Source organism: Chamaea fasciata, unplaced genomic scaffold (assembly GCF_029207755.1).
Source record: "Chamaea fasciata isolate MVZ Bird 193981 ecotype frontalis unplaced genomic scaffold, bChaFas1.0.hap1 SCAF_6, whole genome shotgun sequence".
Classification (NCBI taxonomy): domain Eukaryota; kingdom Metazoa; phylum Chordata; class Aves; order Passeriformes; family Sylviidae; genus Chamaea; species Chamaea fasciata.
This window is the reverse complement of record NW_027094091.1, coordinates 60,397,462-60,414,685: the sequence shown is the minus strand read 5'-3', so window position 1 is coordinate 60,414,685 and position 17,224 is coordinate 60,397,462. Positions and strand designations below refer to the sequence as shown.

The 17,224-nt window shown below is 40.1% G+C and overlaps 1 protein-coding gene across 7 annotated transcripts in view; it reads right to left on the bottom strand.

Moving 5' to 3' along the window:
- Nucleotides 1–17,224, bottom strand: part of ANAPC10 (anaphase promoting complex subunit 10) — a 33,120-nt gene that overhangs the window by 15,476 nt on the left and 420 nt on the right. For 2 of the 7 annotated variants that reach the window (XM_066186556.1, XM_066186555.1), the window contains exons 2-4: nucleotides 10,726–10,842; nucleotides 9,339–9,429; nucleotides 8,454–8,574 (exon numbers count right to left, since the gene is read on the bottom strand). In XM_066186556.1, the coding sequence (XP_066042653.1) occupies nucleotides 8,454–8,574; nucleotides 9,339–9,429; nucleotides 10,726–10,842 (329 nt within the window). The other 5 variants (XM_066186561.1, XM_066186558.1, XM_066186559.1 and 2 more) reach the window with 5 other exon arrangements.

Here is a 17,224-nt window from a genome sequence, read left to right as displayed (position 1 = left end):
TTCCCATGTTCAGTCTTGGAGAGAATGCTTAAAGGAAGTGCACCGAGATCTTTCTTGTCACGGTTTTTACGTTGCCAAATCCCTGCTTGCTTCTCCTACTTCTGGAACATTAATGATTATCAGCAAGTATCATCCAGTGAGCCTACACTGGTAAAGTGTAATTAGAAATCCCTACAGACTTAGAAAAACCATTGACCAACAAGTATCCCAGTACACTCTCCAAACACAGAACCTTTATTCCAACAGGAACTTCCAGTAAAAAATGATGTGTGAACAGCAGACACTGATGTTCACACAAGCTTACTGCATACAACCCAGCAGGCGATTTTGCTGGGTTTTTTGGATTATGCCCTGGAGGTGCTGGCACAATGGAATTTCAATACCATAACTGCTTATTTCTCTGTGTGCCAGCCTCTGAAATAACAGGTAAAAAGAAAAAAAATACACATAAAACAAACATTCTCTTTTTTAAAATTACAGGAATCACAAAATGAAATGTTTTTAATTCTCTAGTTCAAACGATGTAATTTATAACCATGACACAAATAGGGAAGAAGCACAAAAGAAGGGAAAATACAGAAATAACATAACGTTCCCAAGGTTCAGTTTACAAGGACCTCACACAAAGTTTTTTTTTTTTGCAACTCTTACTAGAAACAGTATTATTTGCTAAAAATGCAGTAGCTGCCAAAAGCTATGATCCATCTAAAGCAAACATGTTTAAGATGGAAATAGAGTGTTAATGCTGAAGAAAGACAGAATTGAATATACAAGTTTTCTTTTTAAAGTGTGGAAGCAACTGCAGTGCAGAGTTAAGTTTGTTTTTCATCTTTCTGAGCAAAAATCGATTGCATTTGCAGATAAGCACCTAAATTAGAGAGAAGTGCATTAAGACAATAACAGAAGTAATCAAATTTCAAACTTTCTAATTAAACCTCTTTTTCCTGCAGAAGGTTATTGGGAATTCAACACTAGCCTTGGTTCACATGATAGAACAATGGGAAAATTTTCCGAATGGTTGAACGCTAACCCTGACAAGTGTGGAGAGCCAACTACAATACATTATATGGTAGCATAACCTGCCACCCACGTTGCTGAGAGAACAGCTTTCAAACACATGCACCGAGCTGTAAAACCACAAAATCCCTTATTACACATTGTCCCTTACTTAAGGTGAAATACACTATTCCCCTCCCGCCTCCTTTTACAAATCTTGGGTTTTGTTTTTTTTTTAACCTTCATCTCTGAAGTTTATTTAGCAGCTAACTAGACCGTTTTTCAGACTTTATTTTCCAAATGCCATTTTTCCTGTTTTGTTTTCTAACCAAAATAAAATCATGTTTTTATAGTACACAGTGAAGCCTGTTGTGTCTTTCACTGTTGCTTTTTTTCATAATACTACTTCCACCTGTGTGATATTATCCAAACTTTTAAAAGGAAATGTCTGATATATGACTAATTCACTTATGAAGACTTATTTCTGGAGTGAAATATTTTCCTTTTTTTAATGGGAAGATACATGACTCATCACTGGGTAAAGTAAAAAAACGGTTCCATCGTGCTTTTGATTGGAAGACCAGCTATTCTGATATTTACTGCAATTCTTTTCCACTGTTATGCAATCTGAATATATTCAAAAAGATAAACTGCCACAGCCTGTGTGGTTATAGACACTGGCATTCATAGAAGTCAGCCATTGCTGCAGAATGACAAACACGCTCCACCCTCATTACAACATGCTGTGGTTACCAGCCAAACACCTTTGCCTTTTCTGAAAAGGCTACACTATAATAAAAGCAGACCAGCAAAACAAATCATACAGGGGGACCCAGGGGATGGCAAAAGTAGTAACAACCAGTAGAAAACATAACTCTGAATATGGAAAGTGAACTGCTTAGTGATTTGAGGCATGCATACAACCTCACGCTGCAAAAGGAGCCCACTGAAAACTGCTGGTACATACAATTCTGTTGGTTAATGATTCCCCCCTCCTGCCCCCTCCCACCGCACATGTCTGCTGCCTGAATCATTGCATTCCAAGATAGTTAGAGGATATACACAGTTTCTTCAGGGGTTTTCAGTTGCAACTTTGCTGGCAATGGGAATTTTATTTGCAAGTGTTTCTATTCTACTGACAAGGTCAATTAGTCCAAGGAAGGATTGGTTGTTCTGTCTGATAGCTCTGTGTATTTATTCAAGCAAGCACTTTTATAACCCACAATTGAATGCAGACAGCCACCCTTGTAAACACGACTGTCCACTGGGATTTGCACTACATTTTGAGCATGTAAAAGAAAAACATGCTTTTCTTCCCTCAGCCGGATAGCACATAAGTTTGATTACAACTTGGAAATTTCAGGGAGTGAAGGGCATGGGGGCTACTGTTTTAAATAGATATGATCTACTGTACATCAATACACATATTTGGACCAATTCCTAGGAGTTAAAGAACACAGAAATTTGACTGATCACTCTAAAAATTTGGGAGACTTATCAAAGGGAGACAGGTCAGCATCTCAGCTCTATTCAGGCATTAAAAAGAAAAAGCCATGGTGTAAAAGAAACAAAGCTATATGTAGCACTAAGGGCTAAAGGCCACATAAAATGCTTCCACAAAAGCCAGAAGCGCAATGTGTGCATGTCTGTGTGTACGTAAATCGGCTGCAGAAGTTGGTAGAGTTAAAAATAAAATTAAGGGGAAAAAAAAGGACTATTCCACTGTTCTAGCTAGAATTTTTGTACATAAGCAGCACGGCCATGCCGCTGGCAAAATGTGCAAAGAGGAACAATGATGGACCCTACTCTCACAGAGCTTTTATTAACACATACATATTAACACACATGGAGCACCATACAGGTACTCCACTCCCTTCATAACAATATCTTCTTCCTTCATTTATACTAATTAGGAATGGTAAAGGAGCTGGTCTATTGGTACACTGATCTCCATTACTGAAGTCTTCCCTGAATGAATCTTTCAGGGGTAGAGAGAAGGTAAGAAACTACCAAGGAAAATCAGCAGTTTTTCCACAAACTAATATGATTACTATTCTATAACAGGGATATTATCCTACATACTTCAAAAGAGTGCTACAGAATATGCTCACCGAAATTTGCAGTTGGTTTTCAATATAAAAAGTTCAAGCATCTAGCTCCTTCCTCTCACACACATAGCTGCACTATGTGCAACCTGCTCATGTCCATCAGAGAATTTGTTTAAAGTATTGTAATTATAATACAATAGTGAAAGTTTGCATTAAAGCCACTGAAAAATTCCCCCATCAGGCTGGAGGATAGTTTACCTGCACAGAAAACACACAGTTTTAAAAATCTGAATTTTTAAGCCACTAGTACCAGAAAGACTTTTACAGAAGTAAAATATTTAACAAAGATTTGGGGGAAATCTTTTCAAATCCTCCTACTAGAACTTCATGCACAGAGAAGAGATAAAACAAGGTAATCAAACACTTGCTACAGGAAGAAGAAGGTGGCAGTGTGACCTAATCATGGCCTTCCGGTACCTAAGGGAACCTACAAAAAAGAGGAACAGAGACATTTTACAAGGGCATGACAGGACAAGGGGGAACGGCCTTAAACTAAGGTTTAGATTAGATATTAGCAGGAAATGCTTTACTGTGAGGGTGCTGATTTTTCAATTTCTTTTCCACCGTGGAACTTGAATGAATAATGATGAAAAAGGCTGTAGGTGCAGGAGAGGCTTTCACACATATGGAACACTCAGTGCTTCGATGTGTTCCTAGGTTCCTAGGCTCTCTGTATTGGAGTTCCCTGGAGGAAAGCTCTGTACTTCATCAACTTGCTGCCTTCCACAGAGCTGTTGCCACATTGTTTCACATGGCTTTTCCTCTGCTGCAGAAAGTCAAGTCAGACTGACAGAATTAAAAATACTGGGCCTCTTTAAGGTACCCTTGCTTAATTGAGCCCTTCTGTGGCAAGAAAAGGTTCCTTCATAGATTTGTTCTTGAATGCTCAGATACAAAAGAAGAAATATCTTGTACGTGCAACATGTACCACGGCATAAAACCCATGTTTAGTTTTTCTCTACAGAAGAGATGCTTATTTCTATTAAAATATTATTTCATAGCAAGGTAAGACTAAAAGGCTTAACGATTTTATAGTGTGAGCAAAAATAATTTTCCACTATTCTACTAGCTCTAATGTGGACCTCTCTATTTGTATACACACACCTCATATGCATAACAGGCTATTTCAATAACTGTATTTTTCATAGTCATGAAAAATACAGTTACAGCAAGCTCTGCCCTGATGTCTTACCATTCCACAGTATCAAAGGGCAGGAAAATTGTAATCCTGTTCCTAATTTCCACAGTTTGAAGCATATATTAGCTATTTCCATAAGCACACAAATGATGAAAAGGTCGTATCACCTACAGTGATGATGATACTGGCAGGGAACAGTGATGTTACATCACTTAATTTTGCCTTCTTTTTGTAAAGATGAGTTCATGTGAACATCCCAGCTGGGGATTCATAAAATATCCTCCGCTGAAAGGTGGAAATTTGTACGGAGTACAAATGGAAATAACCCTGCTTCTGAAATTTGATTCCTACCCTTGACATCAATCACAAGGCTTAATAACTAACCAATACCAGTAGAGCATTCTGCTCCCCTGCTTTGCAGATTTCCAGCATCAGTTAATTTTGATGAAAGGAACAGGTCCTGTGTGCATCTGATGAAAGAAATCCATGCTCAGCCAGCAGTAACAGCAAGACAACAACCAAAATGAACAACTGGTGTGATGATTGTGTCTATGGAGCATCCTAGAGAGCAACAAGAAACAGTAGAGATTGAAATTCTATAAAACTAAAGTTTACTCAGTCTTTTCTTAGCATGAAGAGTAGCTTCCAGAAGGCAGACTATTTTTAATTGACATTCTGAACCCAAGGAATAACTAGTGGTCAGAAAAGCCCCTTTTCTTGAATGGGAGAAAGAACACAGGGGAATGGTTTCCAACCAAAGTACCTGAAGCCTAGTCAGGAATGTAAAGGAGTAACAACTCAGTACTCCACCTTCAGTGGAAAGCAGTTTAAAATGCACCTTAGAGATGTTTGATTAGAGGCTCACAAGAAAGCATCTTCTTGATTGATGACCTTGCAACAGCCCTGGGACAAGCTACCACGTCCTCATTCATCGGGATACTCCACATACAGAAAACAGGAGATGATTGCTCACTGATGGATTTCAGAAAATGGCTGGCTAAGCCCAACCTCTTCACGACAGTCCCTGGACACTGCAGGAGTAAAGGCATTACAGTAGGGTCACACTGCCTTAACTACCTCTTGGAAAAGCCTCCCAGCTTGGGCATTCCCCCAGCTGATAACTCCCCTCTCTAGTGCAGAATCTCCCCAAACAGGGAGGAAGGAGCCCTGTCCGTGGTGCTCAGCCACAACCCCATGCCACCAGGGAGGATGCTGTGCTGGCACCTGCTTACAAACACTCCAGGCAAGACCAAAAGGGATAGAAAACAAACCAAACAGCAGTCCAAAGGAAAAGCAAACAAACAAAAATCTCCAACAAAAACCTAAAACAAAGACCACACACTATTGTCATCAAAGGTGTATTAACATTAGAGGGCTTTCACCTGAGTCCGTGTACAGACCCTACATTACCGGCTGACAGCAGAAACCACACAACTACAAGGTGTGTATAGACATAGATATGATATATGGATAGAGAATACACCCTGAAACACTACCTGCACTTAGCATCAAAACACTTAGTCTTCTTACAACAACACAAACTGCTGAACACCTAAATGTCTCAGAGGGGTACAAATGCAATAAGCAGGTAAGCATCACTTGAAGAGACCAGAGATCTCTCACAGACAGCATTTCACTCATATTCTCTGCAGTGGGTTATTTTTATATAATGAAAAAGTGTAGTAACTTAAATCATATCCTGAGGAGTCTGGATGCTGGTCCAAAAATGCCTCTACAGATGATCTTGTCCCTCCAGACTGTCCGTACCATCACGTGGGAAAGCCCCATGACTGGAAATGAGAAGGTATTTGCTCTCCAAGCTTGACAGCTGTGACACAATGGCACTTCAGTCACAGGAGAAGGCTGAATGCACACACCTTAACTGCAGTGAGCAAGGGAATAATCCTGCCACATTGCAAGGGCTGTTCTCACCCATACCATTTTTACGAGGGAGAAAAAACCTTTTATTCAGAAAATAAATTCATCTAAGGTTCCAAAAAAGATATGCCCACATACCAAAATGCCAACTAAAGCCAATCTTACATTTGTGACAAGGTTTAGCCTAACAGCATATTGCATTGTGTTGAAAATTAGACCATTAGGAAAGAAAACACATTCATTAGACACTATGAGTTGGGCAAGCATCCATGGAAAAATATAAAATGCTTTAGCCTGATTTTCCACCCAGTTAATCAGTACTGAAGCCAATGGAATCATTGTATAATTAAGCAGATTTCTGTAAAGAGCTCATAACAGTTCACACTGCTTTAATAACCTCCTCATGTGTCAGGGAAGCTGAAGAAAGTTTCAGGACTGAAGGAAAATTTAAGAAACAGTATAAAGCAGTTTAGGAAATATGAAAATTGATAGCAACATGTAACATCATGGTGATGACAGTCACAAGAATTTTACAGCATCAGTGTATTGTATCTCATTAATAAGAAGCATGACCATATTTTCTCCTCAATTTGGAAGTAAAAAAAGCACATGAGCATGTGGTATGCATAAGGATTACTCTGTCATGCATCACATTATAGTCACATTCATATACCATAAAAATGCTAGTAACTTGTTTCATATACAAGTACCATTTTTAACTACATACATTATGCATAAAATCCCGTGTTTGGCAAGAAAAGAGCTAAAGAAAAATTGCCTGAGACACTGGAGAAAACTAACACACTTGTTATGCATTTTATTGCTTTATAGATCTTTAATATGTTAATAACACACATACCCTCAAGAGTGGGAGTTTATCACCATATGAGAAACTTAGGCAGTGAGATGTATAGTGCAGTACTAAGCATGACTACAGAAAGGACAATAATCATTTCGTTACCGAAAGGACAGATAAGAGTGCAAAAATCAAAGTGATCATTAAGGACAACGGTGACATCTAGTGGACACTGGGGAAACTGACCCGCAGCCGAACGGGAAAGGATCCAGCTGCCGCTCTTCGGACACTGCGCAGCTCCCACACTGCTACGGTACAATCAGGGAGATGGAAAGGCACAATTTGCAGCTGATCAAAGTCAAAATAACGTGGGGATTCATTTCTTCCCAAAGAATATTTAATCCATTAAATGAAGTAAAAATAAAGCACGTCAAGAGACTTCCGTTTAAGATTTAAGATAAAAGTATAGGTCAGAACTTGAGAGAACATCACATGTCACCGATGGGATGTAGATAGATTGGAGATAGACAATACTAATAGACTTAGATAATGCTAACAGACTACACTCTTTTTTTACTCCCTCCCAACTCTTTTTTTTTTTCACTCCCTCCTTTTTTAACTCTACTGCACTTTTTTTTTCTCCCACTGCATCGACAACCTTCTACTTACAACTTGCTCTTGGGACTTTGAATTGTTATTCAAAGCTGAAAACCAAAGTGAAAAAAAAAATAAAAAAAATCCCAGAAGTAAAACACATTCAAGCCACCATTTAGCACAACCCTTTTCCCACCATCCCAATCCTTCTGTTATTGTAACACCTGCCATATAAGGCTGGTAAGTTAAACCTTCCCAAAATACCAGCCAGTTACTGCTGAGCTCCAGAGAAGAGGAATTTGAAACATGAGGCTACCCTGACTCAGAATGAGCAAAGATACCTCCCTACGAGGAACCCCATTAGTTTCCAAGGTGGACTTCTACCAAGATCAGGGATTATTTCAAATCTGCTTTTACTGTTAACTAAAAGGTGAGCAAAACCGAGCACTTAAAGCCACTCAAATCTTACCACAGTTCTGACTAGAAACATCACCATAAAAAAATACTGGCTTTGATCATTTTATAAATAAAAACACTGACAAAACACTAGAGCTCTGTCTCATTCAAAATCTTTAGCCGATCTGAAGAACTGAAAATTCGATTGATAAAAAACTGCATCTCATCCAAAATTTTTATATCTCAGTGACTGTTTGGTATTAAAAAGAAAAAGAGTAGAAATAATATTTAAAAGTAAAACTTAACTTATGAACATTTTCAATTATAATGATGTTTGGTAAAAGAGTCTGACTAAAAAAAAAATCACAGCAACCAGTCTACTAAATTTTCTAGGTAAAAACTAAAAGCAAACATCAAAATAAACCCAGCCACTTTCCCCCTTTCAAGCACAATGCCATATTTTACCTCCAAAAAACACTTTATTGCATCAGATGTCCTAACAAGAGAGAACTGTTTTAAGACAGAATGCAAAGCACCATTGACCTACCCGGATTTCCTGGAGATTATGAAAATTATTTCCTACTCTGACAGAGATTTTGCTTGGAGTGTAACTTTCATCAGATTTGTAGTCTGCATAAATACATAAGGTCTTCACTGTTGTTTTTCTTCTGCAAGAATCAACACAAGCTATGTAAGCATCATAAAGAAAAATATTCAGGATGAGTTTGTTGCTAGCTTGCAATAACTAAAGATTTAAATGTTCTGCAAATGAATATGGTGATTCATAAGAAACATGCTGTTGAGGAACTAGGTGATTTTCCAGGTTACATTATGCACACAGTTGATTTTCACCACTCTCCTTTGCCTGCCTTCAGAAATGTCAGTACACCAAGAAACAGATGCCAAATAAGCATTTGTACATAATGAAGTTTAAGACAGACTTTTCAAATGTGGGCTCCCTTATTAGACCAAGGCCTTCTCAAGAAAGTAAATAAAAAAGGGGGACAAACATCTCATCTCAAGACTGGTTAAAGAAAAAGTATTGAAATCATCCTTCCTACACAGGATGGAAAAATAATAATAATAATAAAAAGGTTTCTCAAACTCATCTGTTAGGCTACATAGGAATCATCTGCTCTCCAGAGGACACTCAAAGACACAAAAACCAGGACACAAGTCACCTTACATGAGCAAATGTGATGCCGTCACAACTGACATACCGTTACAACATTCCTTTTTGTTGCTTATTTAAGCATTTAGTGATCATAATATTTGAAAATCTCATTTTTAGAAATGCTATCTGACTTCTTACCAGTTGGATAACAGAACTAAGCCAGGAGTTCTTGCACTTCGAGAATTCCTGTCTCAGTGAAGGGTAATGGATATGAAGTTACACAAAGCACCCTAATCCACAGGGAGTATATTTTAATACCTAAATTGGATGTTGACCAAATGAGGCTGTGATCCATCTGACTGCCAGTAAGTTTCTAGATTATCATCTCGTAACTGATCCACTCCAAACCCTAAGAAAAAGAAAATGTGATAATCTTGAACATCCCATTTCTGTGATGCAAATGTAGCTCTTCTTCAACTGTTACAAAATAATGTCACCCAAGTTATAACATATTAGGAAACATTTCTAGATACCCAAGGGGCACCTATGCTTTCCCGACACAAAGCTGAAATAGAAGAACCTGCAGAAGTTCAATACTGCTGAGGTCTGTGGGGTGCAAATCCATGTCAACATGTCCTGGAATTTCAAGTGGTTAAGTAGTAATTCCTATTGGTTGCCACAGCAATAAGCAGTTAGACTTTTCCACCTCCTCTGTAACTTAACTGCTGAACTAAAGAAAAATCATTAGCAGAGACCATTCATTATAAAATTTTAGCCAAACGTAATGTTTTCTTTTCAAGTCGTGTCCTGAAATACTTTTGCTTTTTCAAGTACTAGCTAGAACAGGCATTAGGTGGCAAAACCAGTATTCCTAAAGGTTAGTGCCATCACATTTGAAGAAGCACCTCCAGCTTTGTATTTTCTATTCCCTCATTATCTGTCCTTTTACTAAGCACATCCTTTCATTGACTGTCCACACCAGCTGCAGTTCTAACACAGCAGCTGAAGTTTAATCTGCAATAAAAAATTTCCTTCAGCCTGTTTAAGCAACAAAACCATGGGACATTTTCCTCCAATATTCCAGGATTTCAGAACAAAGTCATTCAGCCTGAGCACAATATTGTGACATAAAGGGATCACCGACCCTAGGCTGCAGCAAGACAGCTGGTCAATTCCCAACAGATATTACTGAAATAGCAACTCAACCAACTCAAAGGGAATAAATACAGATTTTCAGGTATTTTGAGTAGGAATCACTAACTTCAGCTCAGGAGCACAGGTTCATTTTACTTGCAGGGTTTCAGGGCCACCCACAGACACAAAGTTACAAAGGCAGTACATTTGGGTCACCCAGCTGCATGGTCATCCTTACTTAAAGACACCCAGGCAAAATGCCCAAGCACAGCAACAATTTCACTGTGCTGGGGATGATTCTGCTCACGTGGCTTAGTTTGTTCACTTTGAAAATAAAAAAAAAAAAATTAAAGTTAATATATGTAGGAGTCCTGTTTAGTTGATATGAGATAGCTCCTCCTAGCAGGATTTCTGACACAGTTCTAACTTTCATATTGTATCCCACATAGAGAAGGCCAACATTATTTGTAGAGACCACAGCCTACACTGCAGCAGTTTCACTGAGGTGGATGTCTTCCTCCCAAAAAACAGAAATGTACATTCAACTTTTTGCATCGTGGTTGTGATTTACCTGGCTTACAGGATGAAAGGGACCAAACAGCTTGTGAGCCGATTTCTCTCACAGTACCAGTCCTCTCTAACTGCTTGGGGTCAGCACCAGGTGGGGTCTTGTTTGGGGTAGTCATTTCTAGGGACAGAAAATAAGTGAGTTAGTTTTGACATATTTTTAGCTGGATGGGAAAATGAAAGGGTTTTGTTTGTTCACATAGTCAGTTTAATTCTTTGGCCTCACTATTTTATAATAGCCTACAGAATACGTGGTTTATACATATACACACATACTTTTTTGCATGTCTGTAGAACATTTTATTTATATATATATATATATATAAAGTAATATGTATTAATATATAGAATATATATGTGTAATATATCTAAGAAGTTTCAGCACATATGTACATTTTGTGTCCTTAAGAATTCAATGCATACTTGGAACGTTTATAAGACATATTTTGCTTGTATCATTCTAATTTATGCATGCAGAGTCAGGGTTTCAGAATTTGGTTTTTCAAGTTCTGCTTTTGAAGAAATTAAAATTTTCAATGTTGATTTAGAGGCTAGCAGTACAACTTCATCCTCTCCCAGAGATACACTTAAATAATCTCTTAATCTACAAATTCAGAAACTAGAGCAAGAGATACCTCTCCCCTGAAATAGGGAAAGGGAGTTTAAACAAATTGTATCATTTGTAGCAATTTGTTATAGCCACAGTTATTCACAGACCATTTCCTTAACAACTTCATCTGGAATCATTAACTTGTGATTTGCATTGTTCAATAATCCCACTCAGTCTCAACAGCCAGACTATCACCACACATACAACAACTCAATTAAATTGGGCTTTGTGTAGTACACAGCACTTCACTATTTCCTAGTAAAGTGGCTAAAAATATATTTTTTAAAAAAAAATTCCAAAGAAAAACTTAAGTTCCACAAAAAGAACTACATTAAAGGTTAAAATTGAACACAGAGCACTGAAGAGTCAGGGAATTAGAGCTGACCTCTCTTCCTTTGCTTACATGCACGACATCAAGTCATGCTCTGCTCATCTCAGGAAAAGTCTTGCAGCGCCTGTCCTAGGCAGCAAATAAGGGACTGGGTTAGGCTGCAGCCCACAGGATTTGACACCAGGCAGGGACAACATTTCCCGTGTACCAACGACTCCGCAGCTAAAAATCCTTTGTGGGACACAGGAAACCCGAATTCTGTAGTGCACCAAACACTTTCCATAGGCCCTCAAGTATTTTCTTTTCATTTTGCAAACATAAGACACGACACAGATATTTTAGCTGCTTTCCCATATATAACATTGCAGTCCTAACTACCATAAACAAAGTCTGAAGAAATAATTGCATGTGTGGAAAAATCGAAATACTGACAACAGCAAGTGTCACAGAAGGCTTCAGACAAAATCCTTGTTCAAACACCTCCCTCCCAGAAGAGAAGTTGGACACTACACAGCTAATCCTACAGATGTCTCATATATATATACATATTCACAGGCATATTAATCCTAATGCCATCTAAATAAAAAAAAAAAAAACCTTGGAAAAAATTTCAAAACATTTAGTTCAGAGCTACTTGAAAAACAAACATCTTTCACAGAATCACAGAATGGTTTGGAGCAGTGGGAGGGACCTTCAGACATCATTTAGTCCAACCCCCATGCTGCACCACAATTCAAACTATGTTTATTAAGCAATGGGGAGACTATTATCCCGGACTTGTGAATTTTAAAGCTCAAATGACTTTCTAATCCAAACTCTGTGCAATTTTTTTTTTTTTTTTACTTTTGTGACAGTGAACTAAGAGAGGTTGAGTTGCATGCATTTTCATTTTCAGATTTACAGACATCAAAAATACTGTTCGTCCAACCTCTAAAAACTCTAAATTGTTCACTTGTAATGCAAGTGATCACATCTCAAAAACATCATAGAGAACACCTTTCCAATATTATCACCAGCAAGTCTTTACACTCTTTTGACTTCAAGAGAAAATAAATGAAAAACTCCAAATCCCACCCTCAAGACACAAGGGCTATGCAAACATCCCATCAAAACCCACCAAAATAAAGCAAATCACAGAAATGACATGGTTCACTCAGATTAAGTCACAAAGTTGATCACACATCCTTTTCAAAAAAAATTATTGGAATTTTCAAAGTATGCAAAATCCCCTAAGATAACAATGTTGAGATTTCTTAACAGCTTCAGCACAGCACAAAGTTCTAAATAACTTAATAATGCAAGACTTGGATTGCACTGGGGGATCTGAAACATACAGCAAGAAACACCATTCAAGTTTCCTACCACCCTTTAAACTGAGCTCATTTCTTTCTATCTAACAGGAAAAGCTTCTCAAACCCCAACATTTCAACTCCAAACCACAGCTGGCAAATAAATCAGCCACATATTGTGTACTAGTGATGAGCAAGACTGAAAATTTTCAGTGGTTGAACTACATGGGACAGATTTTCATGACAGAACTCCTGCTCAAGAACAATACATTCTGAATAGCTTTGCTGAAGCTCCCCAGTACTGGTCAGAACTTTAAAATCTGAAAGCTGATACAAGTACTAAGGAAAAATAATGCAGCAACAGGCCAGCTCACTCAAGTAACACTTCTGGACATTTTACTAGCAGAAGTAAAAGCACCTCATTTTAAATGAGACATCAATACTTAGCTCTAAAAGGAATTTAAGTCACCTAATAAAAATCTTTCTTTGCTTTTCCAGGATGTGTAAAAACAAGTATTTTTTAAGAAGGCCTTCTCCTTGACACGTGCTGAAAAATGGAAAGGCACACTGTATCTTTATAAGCATTGCCTGGAAACATCTCTGATTTTCCAATTCAGCTTGGAACTTTTCAGTTTCCAATTTCAGCATTCCAAAAGATCATTAACAGGCTGCTGTTTCCTTATTAACAGTGTGAATGTGTGACTGTCTTCATGACATGATCAAGGCCACACTTTCATTTTGCCATTTTCCACTCTGTTGTTTGCACATCCTTTGATCAAGATAAAACAGCAGCTTTCTCCCCCTTCCTTGAACTTTTTATCCCTCCTCATCTTCCTCAGAGAAGTTGCCTCTTTTCCAGAAAACATCCCAGCCCTGTGAAGTAACAGCCAGTTGAAGAGGTTTTAGCCAGCACAGTTTATGAAGAGAGTGAAATGGATTTAAATCGTTGGGCAGTCTGCCTTCCCCAGCCAAAGCAGCCAGGTTGTTCTGAGGGAGACACCTTTGAGAGGTGCACAGCTGGAAGGAAACCCTTGTGCAAGCACACAACACACCCCAGAGGAGACACTGAAGGATACATCATGGGCTTTTCCTACTAAAGCTCCACAAAAATCCAGCCTCGAGGAAACCTGCAGATCCCAAAGCAGTTTCCCCTATTAAAACTTGCCATTCCAGCACGTTGTGTGCACAGAACTGTTTAAACACACACCTGTCAGGACCCCTGACAGAGCTGACTGTGCCTGAGAGATGTCTGGCCAGACATTTACTTCTCCAGAAGGAGATTTGTGGACACCCAGCTTCAGGTTTCCTAACCCTAAAAGCTGAATATTTCCCTTCAGCATCCAAATCTGGTATCACCTTCTTAAAACAAGCATCTCTTGACCTACAGAGCACTCAGAGACTTGTTAATCACTGGCCTTTACTTCCCAAACCTTCCTATTGATGTGAGGGCACTCATCAAATCTGCACTTAGTTTCTTCTTTTTTAGAGCATCCATGCATTTCAAACTCCCCTCACAAAGTTTAATTAACCTAATATTCTTGCAGAGCCTAGGTGCTCAGCACTGTTGTTCAAAAAAATAACCAGACTATTTTAGCTAAGGGCCTTCCTTTTTCAGCAATCACTTTCCCTGTCTTTGTATTTCCTCACACTTGTTAATATGACAAAGCAACACCTGGGTAGTTGAAAGAACATAATTCTCAATTAACATTTGGTTTATTATGCATTGCAGTGCTGAAACGCAGTATAAATGCCCAGTATATTTTGGAACACTGTTTGCTGTTCACTGACACCCTTTCCACTAAACAGGCCTTTGATTTTTTTATTCCTGTGTTCTCTTCCTCCTTCATTTCCTGTTAACTGAGCTTAGTTATGCTGGTTTCCAACCTGCCACCAAGCTTCTCAAGAAAGTTTTTAATTCCAGCCCTCAGCTGTACAGGGCTTGCAATTCTTTCAATTTCGTGTTCCACATTATAGGAAACAGTGAAAAGACACAACTGAACCCTCCAGGAGCATGTTTCATGACACCCCTGTTTAAAAGTGAGTTATTCACAAGTCAGATCCAAAAGCTCTCAAAAAAGATCTTTTAGACCACACTGCAGTAGCTTGAACAATGGCAGAAATCCTGTAAAACTCAAGACAGACTCCCCATATTTCCGCCTTATTAACTGCATTGGCTACTGTAAAAAAAAGTTTGATCCAGACTACTCTCAACAAATCACACTAGAATACTTCCTGTGTGCACACTGATTTTAATTGTCCTCTACTTACTGACAAATTCCCTTCCCAAACCACCTCCTCAGAATCCTTTAGGGGATCAGAGATCATCTGGATTTTCTCTCTTTTTTTTTTATTTTTTTAAGAAGTATTACTCTGATTGCATTCCGATAATATAATTTTATTCACTTTTAGCAAATATCTGACTGCAGCCTTTCCAGGAAAACTGAACAAAGGCTGCACTGACAACTTCACCATTTTTGCAACATCTGTAAGACTGTTTTTCCTTTTCTTAACAGAAGGGACTTTCATACCTAAGATTCCCTGATTTTCTTAGCAGCACTACTCATTTTATTACTCATTTACAAGCTCTTGTCCCTGCTCTCATTTTCTTTGGCTGGAGCCTTGCTCATCTAAGGCCTTTAAAGATCTCAAGATACATTCAAAAACCAGCCTCTTGCTATGCTTCCTATTTTCTTTAATCAGACCAGGAAGAATAAACGTTGAACATTAAAATTGCTAATCATTAATTAATATTTAATAATGATAGTAAGCATTCAGCAGCACCCTATTTCAACTAGCTTACCTGTACATTTGATCCCTCAGATTGCTCTCTCAATATGACTCGAATTAACTTATTATTTTGACCCTGCCTCCAGTGCATTGCTTTAAACCTATTTGTGAAAATTACTAGCCTTTCACCGTCAAAAATGTATTTCATTAAAAATAAAGAGAATTAAGAGAATTAATTGAGCAATTTGATACACATATTCCCAATCAATCTAAAAGTACTTTTTAAAAAATATTTTTTTTGCGAAAGCCCAGCTTTCACAAAGTTACCTGGTAAGGCTACAAGCTGTGCCTTAAAGGAGGCGAGCACACCTTTACAAGGAGATGTACAGTGTAAATATTAGGTGGAAGCTGTGGTGAAAACCAAGAGCAACCAGAGGATGAAGCCGCCTTGAAAAACCAACCGGTAGCCGTCCCCCCACGACTTGCTTGTCGAGCTTTCAACCAATATTAACTATATTAATTATAACTGTAACAATCAAATATGACGAAAATTACCCAAGTTTACAACGCTATATCGCAGCCGTGTCCTCCAGGCCCACAGACGGCTTCAGTACGGGAAACAAAGCAGCAGCACCTACTGACGGCTCGGGCCCCGCGGATCCCCAGCGCGGGCTGCGCCCTCGGGCCGCGGGGGCGATGCCAGCGCCCCGCACTCACGGCGGGGGGAACCCGGCCGGGCAGCGCTCACACCCGGCGCCAACAGGTCGCCTCAGCCAGCCGAGCTTCTGCCCGGGCTGGACCTTCCTCCTTCTCCTCCTCCTCCCCTCACGGCTCCGGCGGAACCGCAGCTCGCACCTTTCCCACCTGATCCCGCCGGGAACAGCCGCCGCCGCCGCCGCCGCGGAGGGGCCGCAGTGCGCGTGCGCCGCCCCGCCCCGCCCGCTCCCCCTGGGGCGCCGGGGCCGCCCCGCACACACGGCGCCATGGGCGGGCGGGGCCGGCGGGAGCGCCGCCTCCCGGCCCCGCCCGTGTGGGAGAGAGCCCGGGACGTGCTCGGGGCTGGAACCCGAGTCCCCGAGGTAGGCTCATGGAGATGCTTCCCCACGGGAAGGAAAGCGCGTAGTCGCAGTGTTTCAGATGCAGGTGACGCGCTGCCCGGGGCGAGTAAAGGCTTAGCAAGACCATTTTATCTTGGTACCTTTCGCGTTGTATCAATCCCCGGGCGTACCCGACACTGGAGTTCGGTTCCTAATGCCGAAGCCGCGGTCGGGAAAGGGAATGGCAACACCTTTCCTTGAGAAGAGAAGCACCCGGTCGAACTGTTGCTGCTGCCCGTCACCACCTACCCAGCGGAGGCGGAGGCCAGCGAGACCTTTCTGTCCTGGGAACGCGCCGTGCCGACCCGCGGGCTCCGCTCGGGGCGGGGCCGCCGCTCGCAGCCCGGGAGGCTGCGTTCCTTCCGCCGGCCGCGCTCTAGGTCTCCATGGTGAGGAGGGCCGACCTTCCCTCCCCGGCCGTCCCTGCTGAGGGCCGCCCTTTCTCCCTT